At 45.8% G+C, this 16,401-nt stretch overlaps 1 protein-coding gene across 2 annotated transcripts in view; it reads left to right on the top strand.

The window, feature by feature from the left end:
• RLIG1 (RNA 5'-phosphate and 3'-OH ligase 1) overlaps positions 1-16,401 on the top strand; it is a 174,907-nt gene that overhangs the window by 151,590 nt on the left and 6,916 nt on the right. The window contains exon 8 of one of the 2 annotated variants that reach the window (XM_085653917.1): positions 8,402-10,093. The exons of the other annotated variant lie outside the window; for it this stretch is intronic. Coding sequence (XP_085510043.1) covers positions 8,402-8,439 — 38 coding nt within the window. The 3' untranslated portion in view covers positions 8,440-10,093. Of the gene's footprint in view, positions 1-8,401; positions 10,094-16,401 lie in introns of those variants that run through there. 2 annotated transcript variants of the gene reach the window in all.

Raw genomic sequence — 16,401 nt, 5'->3', positions numbered from 1 at the left:
CCCACTGCCTGGAAGGAAGCATTTGTCACTCTGCTGCAAAAAAAACTAACGCAAACCCTCATGATATGAAAAACGTATGCCTCATCTCCCTGCTACTGGCCCGCCAAGATCCTTGAAAAGTGTATGAATCACTAATTGGTCAAATTCATTGATACCCATGGTATCGTCGACTCATCTCAAAATGGGTGTAGAAGAGGCCACAGCACAGATACCACCCTTATTGTTGCAGCAGACTGTTTCCGCCACCAGGTGGACCAGGGCGGAGCGGTTATCTTGGTAATGCTCAGTTTATCCGCACCATTCATTACGTCTCACCCGTGAATTTGGTCCAACATCGGCTGCAAGCAGGTGTCAGTGGGTCTGTCCTGAAGCTTTCCAATCATTTCTGTCCAATAGAGTTCATACAGTCGGCTGTGATGGATTCAAGGCAAAGGAGTTCAGCCTTCCCTGTGGGGTGCTTCAGGGTTCGTCCTTAAGCTCGACCATCTTTATCTTGGATGTGGCCCCACTGGTCGATATGGTGCGCTTGTTTGGATTTCAAGTGCTATTGTACACAAACATACAAATGATTGTGTCTATTTCCAACAACTTAACCTCTGTACCAGATAAACATTCAACCAATGTAACTCCTTAAAACTGAGACTGAGGTGTTACTGTTTGGTACTCCAGGTTCTCTCTGGTCCAATATCTGGTGGCTGGCCGATTGTGGACTGCTCCCCAACCCAGTCAAGTCGGCAAAAAATCTCGGTGTCATCTTTGACAACTCCCTGACCTTTGACACACAGGTCAGTCGCACCACTAGCACTTGTTTTCTTATTATTTAGACTCTGAAAAAGATTTTTCCTTTTATTCCCTTGGAACTGCGCCAATCAGTCATTATCTCTCTTGTCACCTTGTGTCTGGATTATTGCAATGCCCTGTATCTCAATATCAACAACTCCTCCCGAATAAACTTCAGGTGGCACAGAATGTGGCTGCCCACCTTATCCTTTACTTCCCCAAACACCTCTCGGTCAGAGATGGGATATGCTCACTTCACTGACTCCCTGTAAGAAAACGGATCACCTTCAAGGCTCTGTGTATAGTCTTTTTAGCTCTGCACCAGAAAGGCCCTAGGCAGTTGAATGCACTCTTACACTGGTACATTCCCAGCAGGACTCTTAGATCCTCTCTTGGCAAGAAGGTGCTGAATTCCAGATTCCGGAAAGCTGGATGGGGATGGGGCTTTTCGGTTGCCTCTGCCAAACTGTAGACCTTCTTCCTTTCCCCCTCACATCTCTAAGGTAGAATTCTTCACGGCATTTAAAAAACATCTGAAAACCTGGCTCTTTTCTTTATAAATCCTTGCATCTACAGCCACGCTGTCCCAGTCTGATTGAGACTGTCTTGTTCAAGTACTATGATACCTCCAGGTTTAGTGCACTATACAAATTTAATTCAATCTGTCGTCACACAAGTAATCGAGCATGCATATTATGTATAATGTTTCCGAACTTCATTTATTTCACGCATTTTGTGTATATATCTGAGATACTTGCTAGATGTTTGGTTTCTAGTACCTTTGAATGAAAATATGATTTAAAAAAAAGGAAGGGCTCTATTAGAGCTCAATACAAGAGCAAATGTCTGAGGTTCTATTATTGCGCCTTGCCAAGGGAGATCAACTTGCTTCCTTTCTTGGCGGTAATGCTGTGATCTAATCTGCATGCCTAGCTGAATCGGGTGTGCAGTTGGATACCTGGAAATTCTACCTAGTGCACCCGGGGCCTATCAAATGTGGTCTACGGAGGTAAATGTTTCGTTAAAAAATACTAAATTGCCCTACAGTTACTTCAGGCTCTATGGAGCCTTCTGCAAATATGACCTCAGGGAAGTGAAGCTCTACTCTTTAAAGATTTATTTCTTGGTGACTATAACGTCAGCTAGCTGAGTTGCAAGCCCAAGTTGAGTTTATGATGACTGTCACTTCTAGTCTCTCAGATCTTTCCCATTATCAGTAGCAAGCAAATGATACCCCACAACCATCAACCCAAAACATGTGCCATGTAGCTCCTTTTTTAAGGGAACTTAAGAAGACGTGTGTTTGTAGGGAAGGGAGTGTGCCATGTATGGATCAGTTGGTGACTGTTGGGACGGGAATGTACCCTGTCCTTAGTTTCCCATGACACACATGATAACAACATGTGAATGCTTAGTCCAATGTATCATGGACTGCCACTCCGAGTGGGGCTTCTGTCTGCTCACTAGTCTGTAGTGTAATGACAGTGGGAGCGGCGATGTGTTAATATGACAGGACAGGTATGTTTAAGCCTGCAGAGAGTAATGCCTATGGGCCTCCTCCCCTTTAAATTGATCTGCTGGTCCTCTGCGACATGGTCCTTCCCTGCATCCCATTGTTTGTTGATGCTGCTTGTTTGTATAAAACAATGTGTGTATGTAACAGAATGAATAATGAATGTGCATCATGGTTGACTGTGGACACAAAAGTATTCATTTTGGATTTCTTCGGTGTACAAATGGAGGCAGGTAGCCAGCCAAATCAGCAATGTATATTGAGAGGCTCTTTCCAAGCATTCCTGAAGCCTTTATGATAAGCAAGACTTCATGGTGGGGAGGACAGAAGGCAGTGGTTCCTTCTAAAGTACAAAGATAGTCTTTGCCCACATCATTTCCTTTTTTTCTCCGTGATGCTATTCCATCAGGAGGATAGGTGTAGAATGGGAAGTCTTAAACTTCTTGTGTCTGTGCATTGAGTTTCTCTGCACCAGAGATTCCCAGCCCCACCCCTGCTTCCGGCTGACACTCAAAAACAAAGACTGTGGCTAGCCTGTCTGGTAGGAATAAGTAAAAGGAGCAGACCCGCTTGAAAATAGACCCTGAACTGTGCATGTAGAATACACAAACTCTTTCTGGAAACAGTATTAAATGGGTCTGAAGGCCCAAGTCATGTTTAAGAAGCTGTACGGTGTAGAAGAAGAAAAAGAACGTGAAACAGGAGTACACCCGTTACCCAGTTGAGACCGGGTAAATTATGATACCAAAACAACGTCTCAACTAGTAATTACAGGGACAATTTTAGAAAAACGTATGAATCATAAAGGAAGGGAAACGAGAAACCAAAGTAGGAAATTTGTTGTTATTATTAGACAAATAGATATGACAGCACTATAGTACAATTAAATTAGATTAAAGTAGCCAAAAATACAACAATTGTGTACTGACGGTGATTGGTGCAAGTGATAAGTGCAGTGACACAAGTGATATATACAGTGCGAGACGGCGCAAAGTGAAAACAAACATTAATCAAAAGCAAATTACATAAATACAGTAAATAATTTGTTATAAGGAATTAATCCTTGGAAGGCCGTGAATTACACTGGGATGTCGACGGCGTTTCGACCTTATGCAATTAAGGTCATCATCAGAACAATGGCTACAATTTGAGGAGTGCTGAAGTCACATAGCAGTAAATTCTATATGGAGTCAAGAAGAACGCTAGCAATTGAGCGTTATCATGGAATCTGGCGAGCACTGGATCAAAATTGCAGTACCACTAATACAACTGTCCGGGCGTATTCACTCCGCCGGCTCCTGATCCTCCGACCTTCTGGTGATTGATCGACCGGGTGTAGAAAGTTATTGATGGTTCCATTTGTTGATGTGCACCTCAATGCGCTTTATTGCATTAAAATAGCCGAGATATTTGGCGAATCTGTCCCCTCGGACTCACGTGGATTGATTCCGGGGATTCCTACAATTTTGTAAGTGCAAGAGTGATTCCGGGGATGCCATAAATTTTGGAAACATGCAGAGGTGATCGGTTGTATTAGTGGTACTGCAATTTTGAACACCGTGATAAGTTTAAATTACTGACTGCCTGTCTTTGAATAAATTCTTCCAGTGCTCGCCAGATTCCATGATAACGCTCAATTGCTAGCGTTCTTCTTGACTCCATATAGAATTTACTACTATGTGACTTCAGCACTCCTCAAATTGTAGCCATTGTCCTGATGATGACCTTAATTGCATAAGGTCGAAACGCCGTCGACATCCCAGTGTAATTCACGGCCTTCCAAGGATGAATTCCTTATAACAAATTATTTACTGTATTTATGTAATTTGCTTTTGATTAATGTTTGTTTTCACTTTGCGCCGTCTCGCACTGTATATATCACTTGTGTCACTGCACTTATCACTTGCACCAATCACGGTCAGTACACAATTGTTGTACGGTGTAGAAGAACATGCAGGGTGCAGAATCTAAATGAAACTTTAAAAAAAAGTGCTCCTTTTTTCTTAGTTTCTTCATGAAACGTTTCGGGGGATCCGTCAACAGAAGGCAAAGAGAAAAGGGGGGGGTCCCAAAACGCGAAATGCCCATACAATTTCCATAGGTATTTTTGAACAGTGCCTAAGCTAAAAAGTCTGAACGAAATTACAACAAGGGTTATATTTACAAGCCCCTGTCGCCACAGGACTGTCACTTTTAACAACGTTCTTGTGGCGATAGGGGCTTCTACATATTTACAAGGTAGCATTAAGCCACTTAACATGGCTTAACGGCACCTTGTAAATAGGGCCCACTTTCACACTACACTCAGCTTGAAAGGGGTGGGCAATGGCTGTTACTGTGGGCGTTCCGCTGCAACACCCATTGATTTTGATGCTGCCACCTATTTGTAAGCATGGAGTAAATAGGAGACAGCGCCAAAATTATGACTAGGGAAAACCTGGTCTTAACATGGCGAAACAAGGAGAAATGCTTTATTTCTCCTTGTTTTTGCTGTTTCCATGTGTGCTGCATTGTGCATTTCTATGGGTGAGTGGCGGTGTGTGAGTGTCCATATGGGTATATGATTGCATATTTCAGTGGCTGTATAGATGAGTGACTGCGTGAATGAGTGACTGTATGGGTGAGTGAATGAATGTGTGTACACCTATGAATCAGTGAGTGGGTATGTACTAACTGGTATTGGCTAGTAGTTACTTTATTTGTTGATTAATAAAAATCATTACAATCCGGAATAAAACACAGGTCCACTGTGAGGACAAACTCCGAGGAATCGTGAGTTTATCTTGGATAAACTAAGGATCATCCATCATTTGTTTCGATCATTAATGACTTGAAAAACTGGAGTCCCTGTGTATTTACGTCCCGTGGGCTCTTTAAACGGCATGCAGCTTGCAGCTTACATATCCATGAACGCGTCCTCAAGGACTGCTGTTTAAAGAGCCCACCATGTCCTGTGCACACGTTTGAAGAGTATAGGTTTCAGTGTAAGAGACCAATTTTCAAAGTACTTTGCGTTCCAAAATTAAGGTCGACATCAGGAATATCTCAAAGAAGATTCTTTTATAGCAAGTTTTTAGGCCAATACAGAAATAAAACCAGCCGACACGTGTTTTGTCACAAAGTAGTTAACTTGTGACTCTTCAGGGCTGTAAAGAAAGTCAGTTAGTGTTGCCGAAGTACCGGTGATAATTCCAACCCAATGTAGGCACGGGTTCGTCAAACGAAAGAAACGGGTTCACAATGGAAAGGATGAACTGGGAAGGGAAAGGAGACGCTCTTCTCCGGTGTTTTGATGTTAAAAGCAAAACACACGTGAACGGACGTGTACGTCTGTGTAGCAAGGAGACCTCAGCTCCCTGCTTTGTCGAGTGAAAGTAGAAAAAACACGGGTGCAATAATGAAAGGATATTAGTTGAAATGTTTTCTGAAAAGGCAACATTGTTAGCACTTTTCCGTTTAACAACATTTTGCTCTTCACATTGATGATCATTTCCTCTTTGGGCCTGATCTTGTCCACTCACTTGTGTATTGGATGTTACAGTAATTTGCGACCTTGTGCAGTCATGGAACACTGCAGTGGGAGATCGTATTGGGGCCGGACCAGTTAGGCCAGCCGTAGTTTCGCTCCGACGAGATTCCAAGGGTCTGAAGATTGGATAGATTTCTTTCGTAATGAGCTCAGTTGGCAAGTCAGTCATTGTTGATTTTTTTGAGTTTTTTATTTTGTTGTGAGCTTTCCTTAGTCTTTTTCTTGCTCTTTTAGTTAGACCATCTGAGTTTATATTAAAAGTTAGTGCCTGGTTTGGGGTAATTTGTGAGGCATTAACTTTGTCTGCCGATGTTAGATCCATGGATTTGTTTCCTTCATTCAAGACCAGGGATTTCTGTGGCATGTTTGGTGGGGTCTCTTCCTTTGGTTATCCCTTACTGCAACATTCCTTTTTGATGGAGCTATATTATGTTGCTGAGTTTTACTAATATTAGAGCTATTTTTATTTGTTGTTGATTTTCGTCTTACTCCGGTTTTTGCCTGTGTACTCCCAGTTTCATCTGATGATCCCACAGTTGTGGCTTTAGTATCCGGGTGACAACCATGGTTATGTGCGGTCAAGACTGTTTTGTTTTGTACAATTCTGTCTGACATCGCCTTGACCTCTTGCACCATGGATCTCACAATAGTCGGTAACTGTGAGATTTTATCACTCACATCGCCTTGACCTCTTGCACCATGGATCTCCCAATAGTCGGTAACTCTGAGATTTTGTCAATCATTTTCGCATCATATTTGGCTAGCAATGATAGATCAGCTGAGCTAAGCGGATTAATCAAAGAATCAACTTGCACATTCCAGGAACTTCAGGCCAGATACCGTTTGGCTTCCTCGGAGGGGTTTCGCTACCTGCAGATAAGCCATGCCATAGAATCGGCCCAAACTAAAAATGCGCCCATTCCGGACTCCTCCCCCCTGGAGGACAGGCTCCTGTTGGACCCAATGAACCGAAAGGCCATATCACTCACATACCGGAAGCTAATCAATAATCGGGTGGATCCGATGTCAAAACTTAGGGTGGCCTGGGAAGGAGAACTAGTGGACTTGGCCGATGAGGACTGGCGGAAGGCATTGTCATCACCCAGAGAGGTGGCTATCCCAATGCGTCTTCGCCTTGTGCAGCTTAAAATCCTACACCGAGTGTACTTTGATGCTATTCTACTACACAGACTTAATAGGCGACCGACTCACTATGCCTTCGACAATGCGCTCAGACGGGAACATTCCTGCATATTTTATGGGAATGCCCCCACATACAGGGATATTGGACTACTGTCACCAGGCAAATGGCTAGGACATGTGGCAAGGCTATACACCTGACACCCACGATGTGTCTTCTCAATATCTGGGTAGCGACGGACCTCACGCAGATTGAGCAAGAATGGGTCACAGTGGGGTGGTGTCTGGCTAAGCGGAATATTGCCCGAAGGTGGGGAATTGACAGCATACCGCTACTGATGGATTGTCTAAAGACATGGATCATGCCATGCTCGCCGAGAAAACGTTATTCAAAGGGAGGGGATGCCCACGTAAATGGGACCACAAGTGGGGAAAATGGAATAAGTATAGGGGAGATATATGTAGCTCACCGACGATCGAGCTCAGGAGGGAGAGGCAGCAGGTAAATGTGGGGTGAGTGAAGAAACCGCCGCACACAGGGAGAGGCGACCAGAATAGCAAGAGTGATACGGCGACTCCTGACTCGGAGACATACAAGTGTTTGTTGGAGGGGGAGACTGGCGGCATGTAAATTTAGTTAACCTGGACTCATGTGTGTTAGGAGTGCATTGAGGAAGAGTGGCAATGGTAGGGACTAACATATCTACATTGTCTATGCAATTGTCTCTGCTGCTGTCATTGTTTCTAATAAAAATTGTTTAAAAAAAAAAAAAAAGAATCCGCTTGCACGAGCTTGCTTTGACCGTTTAAAGAAGGCACATTCTCTACGGTAACTTTGCCTGGGACCAGGGTTGACTTGTTGTCGTTAATGATACTGGTTTCTAAGATTATGCTTGATGGATCCATTTTAAATGAATTTTTACTGCCATTTGGGCTGGAGGATGCCTCTGGTGTCATGATTTGGCAACACCTGGTGGTTTCTGACTTAGGCAGAGCAAGGGAGGGTATCCAAACGAGGGGGGACATAAAGACCTCGTCACCTGAGTTTTGGTCCGGGCCAGACGATATATTAATCACGGAATTGGACTTGCTTTGACTAAAACCTTGTGGTATTTGCGTAATTGCGTTTTTGCGCCCATCACATATTCCCATAGAAGCCATAGAAGCGTGAACTTGAGCTTTTACCAGAAGCGGGCAAATAGTTTGTGGTGTTGTTGATGAGAGGGTCACAGTAGCCACTGTAGGACAGATCCCAGTGTTATTGACTGCTAATTGATAATCACTGCTGGCTTTTTTTGTCTCTGGGCAAAGTAGGGCATTGTCAAACATACACCCTGAGTCTGGGCCTGAGCCATGTGAGAACGCTGTGTTGATCTCAGTTATTTGTTCGGCATTATCGCCAATTGCTGTTAATGCTGTTCCATTATCTTTATTTACAGATTGTTGCTGCTTGAAAAATCCTGTGATGGGTGGTTGACTGGTCCTACTACTGGGCCTGTTACGGGCTCCAGAATATCGAGCGTCTGCAGGAGAAGTTGTATTTAAAGAGAAGACTACTAAATTAGCTAGTTCTCGAGCTTTATCTCCTATAGGATTGCTCAGACTGCTATGCAAAAGATCATCCCCAGTCTCTAGACTCTCATTCTTTCGCCGCTGCTTTAATTGGGGTTGTGGCAATGTCCCACGCAGCCGACCTGACCTCATTATGTGGCGTGAGAGACGTCTTATACTGCCTTATACGGCCGCTGCTGCCAGATCTCTTATGATGTAATGCGTCTGTGTTACAGCGCCACTCACCTTTTATTTTTTATTAGCTTCTGGAGCGGCGATCAGGTCAATAAGTATTAGCGGTGTTTCTCTGCTTCTTTCCTTGCCGTTGGGTACTGTATTCTTTCCTGGGTGTCACTGAGTACTGGGTCCTTGTTGCTGAGAAAAGCAGGGCGCAGTTGGGGGGAGCGTCGCTCACCTCTGCTTCCCTCCTTATCACTGAGTGTTCAGCTGTCGCTGTCGCTGGAAGAGGGAGCAGAACTCAGGCTCTCACCGCTCACCTCCGCACCCCTCTTTATCTCTCCTTATCTCCGCTCACTGCTGTTGCTGGGTGATGAGAAGGCAAGGTGCAGTTGCTTGGGAGCAGGATCAGAAGCGGACTCACCGCGCTCACTTCCGATTTTCCTCCTGCTTCTCCTTGTCGCTGCTGCCTTGATAGCCGGCCTCTCAACCACTCGGCCGCTCACCGCACTCCCACCTCCAACAGTCACCAGCAGTGTGAGCAAAAAAACACCGCTGGGACCACTGAGTGCTGAGAAACAAGGCTTGGTCGCGTGGGAGCGGGAGTGGACTCAAGCTCTCACCGCTCACCTCTGCTTTCCTCCATGCTCACCTCTGCTTCCTCTGTGCCGGTGCCGATGCCTGGGGGCGCTCAAAAGATCAGGAGCCAAACACTTCGACACCAAAATACCTCGCTTTCCTGCATACATAATCCTGGTGCTACCAAACTCCCTTACATTTCCATTGAAGTCCATACAGGGAGACAGATGGGCCTAGCAATGGGAGCGGCGGTTCAGCACATCTTGTCTTTGTGGGGTACACAGACCCGCCCAACACACACGGGCTGGCTACATAAGTTGTGGTACATCATTGGTATGGAACGCCTGCAAGCTAATCGTACACGTTTGACAGCCTCCTTCCACACTGTCTGGCGCCCTCTATTTTCTCTGCTGGCTCTAGAATTCAACAAAGTCACTTGTCCAAAATACCTTCGCATGCCGATACACCGCAGGCTACAGAAGTTTCTTGATCGAAGATGCGTCTCCACCTTTTAGGCGCACGCTTGCTCGGCTCTCGTCATGGCACACTGGTTCTGGGGGGGAAGGGGTTTGGGTTGCGGGGGGAGGGCTAGTTGGCTGTTTTGGGTATGTTGGGACTTGCAAATTGCCTTGTTGGCAGCGACTACCGCCCTGTGCAACACTGCGGACATTTACTCCGAATACGTATCTCGGTATTGGCTTGCACAGATCTGGGATAGTGGGGCTAGACCCGGGGAGGAGAAGGGGTCTGATTGAACGCATAAGGGCGGATGTGAGTTCCATAATATGTATTTCTGATTGCTTGAAAATCAATAAAATAGGGTTAAACAAAAAGATCAGGAGGTCGGACTCAGACTTCACTGACCGCACGCCACACACTTCCACACCACCTTGCCTCGCCTCCGCCGGTATGCTTGCCGCTCCCCCACCGCTCAACGCTACTCAATGCTCAATCTCCTGGAGCATGGATCACCGCTGCCGCCGCTACCACTGTCAGCAGTCCACGGCCCCCCGCCGACCGCTAATGAAAGCGGGGGCCGAGCTGAAGCGGGCCTGTGGCAGGAACTAAACAGGTAGCAGTTAGCCATTAGCGGGAGCAGGGGCCGGAGCAGGGGCCGGCCGGCGTCTTCCACGTCTTCCTAGTCTTTCGGCTGCTGCCACCGGTCACTGCAAAACCACAAACTGATATTGGTGTGTCTATGGTTTTGAGAATGGTAGTCTGTATTTTAGAGTGGGTGTATCAAAGGTTATATTATGGTGTGAAGAGGCGCATCAGATATTAAGTGGATGATGTAATTAGTGATGTCATTTGAGATGTCACTGACCATGTCATGAGTGATGTAATAGGTGATGTCATCAGCAGTGCATTGCGGGGGCGTGAGTTATATTTAGCTCAGCTAACTATTAAAGCTGAATTTTTCTGGTTTTGTATGAGTAAAATGTCAGCCTAACAGTAACGTCCCTGAAACCTGTGGTTTTTTCATCGAAATTCTAAGGTTTTTTAAATGCTAATCCCCAACTATGTCTAAATGGAAGAAAGGTGCAGAAAAAAGCAAGAGAAGTGCAGAGAGGCAAGAGAGGTGCAGAAAGAGGAAGAAAGGTGCAAAAAGAAGCAGAAGTGCCGAAAGAAGCAACAGAGGTGCAGAAAGAGGCCTACTTCGACTTTACCTTTCCACAGACTCATACAAAGTAGCCTAATCACTACTCCTTCTTCCAAGATGTCTCAAACCTCACTTTTCTCTTGAAGGTTCACTATTCATCGACTGCTCGAAATGTTAGGTCTACCAAATGTAAACCAGCAATCCTAACCATATCATGGTTGTAAGTCTAACCAAGTTTGTGAAGGTATGCACAAGTGTGTCTTTGCTTTTACCTAATGACGTTACATAAAAATAAACATTCAAATACTTGAATACCGGTGTTTCAAACAGCATACTCTATAAATTGATGTACAATAAGGTGTATGCATTTCTTTCTGCTCATAATACAGGGCACATGGGTATTCAATAGGATATTTGAGGGGCTCTATAAAACCTATATACATAAGGCATGTCTACCTGTGCAACTGAATGACAGAGAACTGAGAAGATTTGACCACCTGCAGGATAAGCTACCTGCTTTTTAAGCTACCATCTTCAGATGCATAACACATGTAAGGATACAGATACAAATAGACATATACCTCAGTCACGAGAGCATGCAGACCTTTAAACTTGACAGCTTCCACTTCCCATTTGAGAACACAAAAAGAGGCGAGAGAAGTTCAGAGAGAAGCAAGAGAAGTGCAGAAACAAACCAGAGGTGCCGAAAGAGTATCAAATGTGCAAAAAGAGGCAAGAGAAGTGCAGAAAAAGGCAAGATAGCAGAAGAAAGAGGCAAGAGAGGTGCAGGAAGACGGGTGCATAAAGGAGCAAGAGGGGTGCAGAAAGAAGCAATAGTAGTGCACAAAGAAGCAAATGAGGTGCGGAAAAAGGCAAGAGAACTGCAGAAAGAGGCAAGAGAGGTACAGGAAAAGGGAGGAAGGGTGCAGAAAGATGCAAAAGGTGCAGAAAGAAGCAAGAGAGGTACAGGAGAAGGGTGCAGATAGAAGCAAGACGGATGCAGAAAGAACCAACAGAGGTGTTAAAAGAGACTAGAAAAGTGCAGAAAGAAGCAAAAGAGGTACAGAAAAAGGGAAGAAGGGTGCAGAAAGAGGCAAGACTGGGGCATAAAGAAGCGAGAGAGGTGCAGAAAGGCAAGAGGGGTGCAGAAAGAAGCAAGAGAAGTGCAGAATGAAGCAAGAGAAGTGCAGAATGAAGCAACGGGTGCAGAAAGAGGTCAGAGGGGTGCAGAAGGAGGGGAGAGAACTGCAGAAAGAAGCAAGAGAGTTGCAGAAACGGGCAACAGAGGTGCAGAAAGAGGGAAGAGGGGTGCAGAACCTTGCAAGAGATGTGCAGAAAGAGGCAAGCGCAGTACAGAAAGAACCAACAGAGGTGCAGAAAGAGGCAAGAGAAGTCCAGAAAAAGTCGAGAGGTGCAGGACAATGAAAATGGAAGAAGGGTGCAGAAAGACGCAAGAGGGGTGCAGAAAGACGCAAGAGAGGTGCAGAAAGAGGCAAGAGAAGTGTAGAAAGAAGCAAGAGAAGTGCAGAAGGAGACAAGTGAGGTGCAAAAAGAGGTACGGCAAGAGAAATGCAGGAAGAAGCAAAAGAGGTGAAGAAACCGGCAAAAGAACTGCAGAAAAAGGCACGAAAGTTGCAGAAACAGGCAAAAGAGGTGCAGAAAGAGGAATCGGGTGCAGACAGAGGCAAGAGAAGTGCAGAAAGAGGCAAGGGTGTGCAGAAATTTGCAAGAGTTGCAAAAAGAAGCAAGAGAGTTACAGAAAGAACAGACAAAGGTGCAGAAAGAGGCAAGAGAAGTGCAGAATGAAGCAAAAGAGGTGCAGAAAGGCAAGAGAAGTATAGGAAAAGGGAAGAAGGGTGCAGAAAGAACCTACAGGTGTGCAGAAAGAGGCAAGAGGGATGCAAAAAGAGGCAAGAGAAGTGCAGAAAGAAGCAAACGAGGCGCAGAAAAAGGCAAGAGAACTGCAGAAAGAGGCAAGAGCGGTGCAGAATGAGGCAAGAGGTGCAGGAAAAGGGAAGAAGGGTGCAAAAAGAGGGAAGGGGTGCAGACATTTGCAAGAGAGGTGCAGAAAGAGGCAAGAGAACTACAGAAAGAAGCAAGAGAGGTGCAGGGAAATGGAAGAAGGGTGCAGAAAGAATCAAGAGGGGTGCAGAAAGAAGCAAGAGGTGCAGGTAGAGGGGTGCAGAAAGAGGCAAGAGAGGTGCACAAAGAGGGGAGAAGGGCACAGAAAGATGCAAGGGGGGGGCAGAAAGAAGCAAGAGAGGTGCAGAATGAAACAACGGATGCAGAAAGAGACAGAGTTGCAGAAACAGCCAGAAGAGGTGCAGAAAGAAGGAACAGGGGGGCAGACAAAGGCAAGAAAAGTGCAGAAAGAGGCATGAGAGGTACAGGAAAAGGGAAGAAGGGTGCAGGAAAAAGGAAGAGAGGTACAGAAAGAGGCAAGAGTGGTACAAAAAGAAGCGAAAAAGGTGCAAAAAGAGAAAAGAGGTTCAGAAAGAGGCAAGAGAAGTGCAGAAACAGGCAAAAAGAGGCAAGAGGAGTGCAGAAAGAAGCACGGAACTGAAGAAAGAAATAATGGGGTGCAGAAAGAGGCAAGAGAAGTACAGAAAGAAGCAACAGACGTACAAAAGGAGGCAAGAGAACTGCAAAAAGAGGTAACAGTTGCAGAAACAGGCAAAAGGAGTGCAGAAAGCGGGAACTGGGGTGCAGACAGTGGCAAGAGAGCTATAGAAAGAGGGAAGAAGGGTGCAGAAAGGTTTGAGGGGTGCAGAAAGAAGCAAGAGCAGTGCAGAAAGAACCAACAGAAGTGCAGAAAGAGGCAAGAGAGGTACAGAAATGAGCATGAGAGGTGCAGGAAAAGGGAAGGGTGCAGAAAGAAGCAAGAGAGGTACAGAAAGAGACAATACTGGTGCAGAAAGAAGCAAGAAAGGTGCAGAAACAGGCAACAGAGGTACAGAAAGAGGGATGCGGAAACTTGCAAGAGATGTGCAGAAAGAGGCAAGCGCAGTGCAGAAAGAACCAACAGAGGTGCAGAAAGAGGAAAGAGAAGTCCAGAAAAAGTCAAGAGAGGTGCAGAAAGAGGCAACAGAGGTGCAGGAAAATGAAAATGGAAGAAGGGTGCAGAAAGAGGCAAGAGGGGTGTAGAAAGATGCAAGAGAGGTGCAGAAAGATGCAAGAGAGGTGCAGAAAGATGCAAGAGAAGTGTAGAAAGAAGCAAGAGAAGTGCATAAAGAGACAAGTGAGGTGCAAAAAGAGGCAAGAGAAATGCAGGAAGAAGCAAAAGAGGTGAAGAAACCGGCAAGAGAACTGCAGAAATAGGTACGAGCGTTGCAGAAACAGGCAAAAGAGGTGCAGAAAGAGGGAGCGGGTGCAGACAGAGGCAAGAGAAGTGCAGAAAGAGGCAAGGGTGTGCAGAAATTTTCAAGAGTTGCAAAAAGAAGCAAGAGAGTTGCATAAAGAACAGACAAAGGTGCAGAAAGAGGCAAGAGAAGTGCAGAAAGAAGCCAAAGAGGTGCAGAAAGAGGCAAGAGAAGTGTAGGAAAAGGGAAGAAGGGTGCAGAAAGAAGCTACAGATGTGCAGAAAGAGGCAAGAGGGATACAGAAAGGCAAGAGAAGTGCAGAAAGAAGCAGACAAGATGCGGAAAAAGGCAAGAGAACTGCAGAAAGAGGCAAGAGGTGCAGGAAAAGGGAGGAAGGGTGCAGAAAGAGGCATGGGGCATAGAAAGAGACAAGAGAGGTGCAGGGAAAGGGAAGAAGGGTGCTGATAGAGGCAAGACGAGTAAAGAAAGAACCAACAGAGGTATTAAGAGGCAAGAGAAGTGCAGAAAGAAGCAAAAGAGGTGCAGAAAAAGGAAAGAAGGGTGCAGAAAGAGGCACGATGGGGGCAGAAAGAAGCGAGAGAGGTGCAGAAAGAGGGGAAAAGGGTGCAGAAACAGGCAATAAGGGTGCAGAAAGAAACAAGAGAGTTGCAGAAAGAGGCAAGAGAACTCCAGAAAAAGGCAACAGGTGCAGAAAGAGGCGACAGAGGTGCAGGAAAATGGAAGAAGGGTGCCGAAAGAAGCAAGAAAGGTGCAGAAAGAGGCAAGAGGGGTGTAGAAAGAGGCAAGAGAGGTGCAGAAACAGGCAAGAGGTGCACAGAGGGAAGAGGGACGCAGAAAGAGGCAAGAGAGTTGCAGAAACGGGCAAAAGATGTGCAGAAAGAGGCAAGAGAACTGCAGAAAGGTGGAAGGGGCTGCAGAAAGAAGCAAGAGAGGTGCAGAAAGAACCAACAGAGGTGCAGAAAGAGGCAAGGGAGGTGCAGGAAAAGGGAAGAAGGGTGCAGAAAGAACCAACAGAGGTGCAGAAAGAGGCAAGAGAACTGCAGAAAGAGGCAAGAGAGTTGCAGGGAAATGGAAGAAGGGTGCAGAAAGAGTCAAGAGGGGTTCAGGCAGAGGGGTGCAGAAAGAGGCAAGAGAGGTGCACAAAGGGGAGAAGGGCACAGAAAGATGCAAGAGGGGTGCAGAAAGAAGCAAGAGGTGCAGAATGAAGCAACGGATGCAGAAAGAGACAGTTGCAGAAACAGGCAGAAGAGGTGCAGAAAGAGGGAACGGGTGTAGACAAAGGCAAGAGAAGTGCAGAAAGAGGCATGAGAGGTACAGGAAAAGGGAAGAAGGGTGCAGGAAAAAGCAAGAGAGGTACAGAAAGAGGCAAGAGTGGTACAAAAAGAAGCGAAAAAGGTGCAGAAAGAGAAAAGAGAGGTTCAGAAAGAGGCAACAGGGGTGAAGAAACAGGCAAAAAGAGGCGCAGAAAGAGGCAAGAGGAGTGCAGAAAGAAGCATGGAAGTGAAGAAAGAAATAATGGGGTGCAGAAAGAGGCAGGAGAAGTACAGAAAGAAGCAACAGACGTACAACAGGAGGCAAGAGAACTGCAAAAAGAGGTAACAGTTGCAGAAACAGGCAAAAGGGGTGCAGAAAGCGGGAACTGGGGTGCAGACAGGCAAGAGAGCTATAGAAAGAGGGAAGAAGGGTGCAGAAAGGCAAGAGGGGTGCAGAAAGAAGCAAGAGCAGTGCAGAAAGAGGCAAGAGAGGTGCAGAAATGAGCATGAGAGGTGCAGGAAAAGGGAAGAAGGGTGCAGAAAGAAGCAAGAGAGGTACAGAAAGAAGCAAGACCAGTGCAGAAAGAAGCAAGAAAGGTGCAGAAAGAGAAAAGAGAGGTTCAGAAAGAGGCATTAAGGGTGCAGAAAGAAGCCAGAGAGGTGCAGAAAGAAGCAAGAGGAGTTCAGAAAGAAGCAGGAGAAGTACAGAAAGAAGCACAGGAAGTGAAGAAAGAAGCAATAGGGGTGCATAAGGAGGCTAGAGGGGTGCAGAAAGAGGAAAGAGAAGTGCAGAAAGAAGCAACAAACGTACAGAAGAGGCAACAGAGTTGCAGAAACAGGCCAAAGAGGGGCAGAAAGAAGGAACGGCTGCAGACAGAGGCAAGAGTGCTACAGAAAGAGGAAAGAAGGGTGCAGAAAGAACCAAGAGGGTGTAGAAATTTGCAAGGGAGGTGCAGAAA

Source organism: Triturus cristatus, chromosome 4_1 (assembly GCF_964204655.1).
Source record: "Triturus cristatus chromosome 4_1, aTriCri1.1, whole genome shotgun sequence".
NCBI classification, from domain to species: Eukaryota; Metazoa; Chordata; class Amphibia; order Caudata; family Salamandridae; genus Triturus; species Triturus cristatus.
The sequence above is the reverse complement of the archived record's forward strand: the minus strand, read 5'-3'. Positions and strand labels throughout refer to the sequence as shown.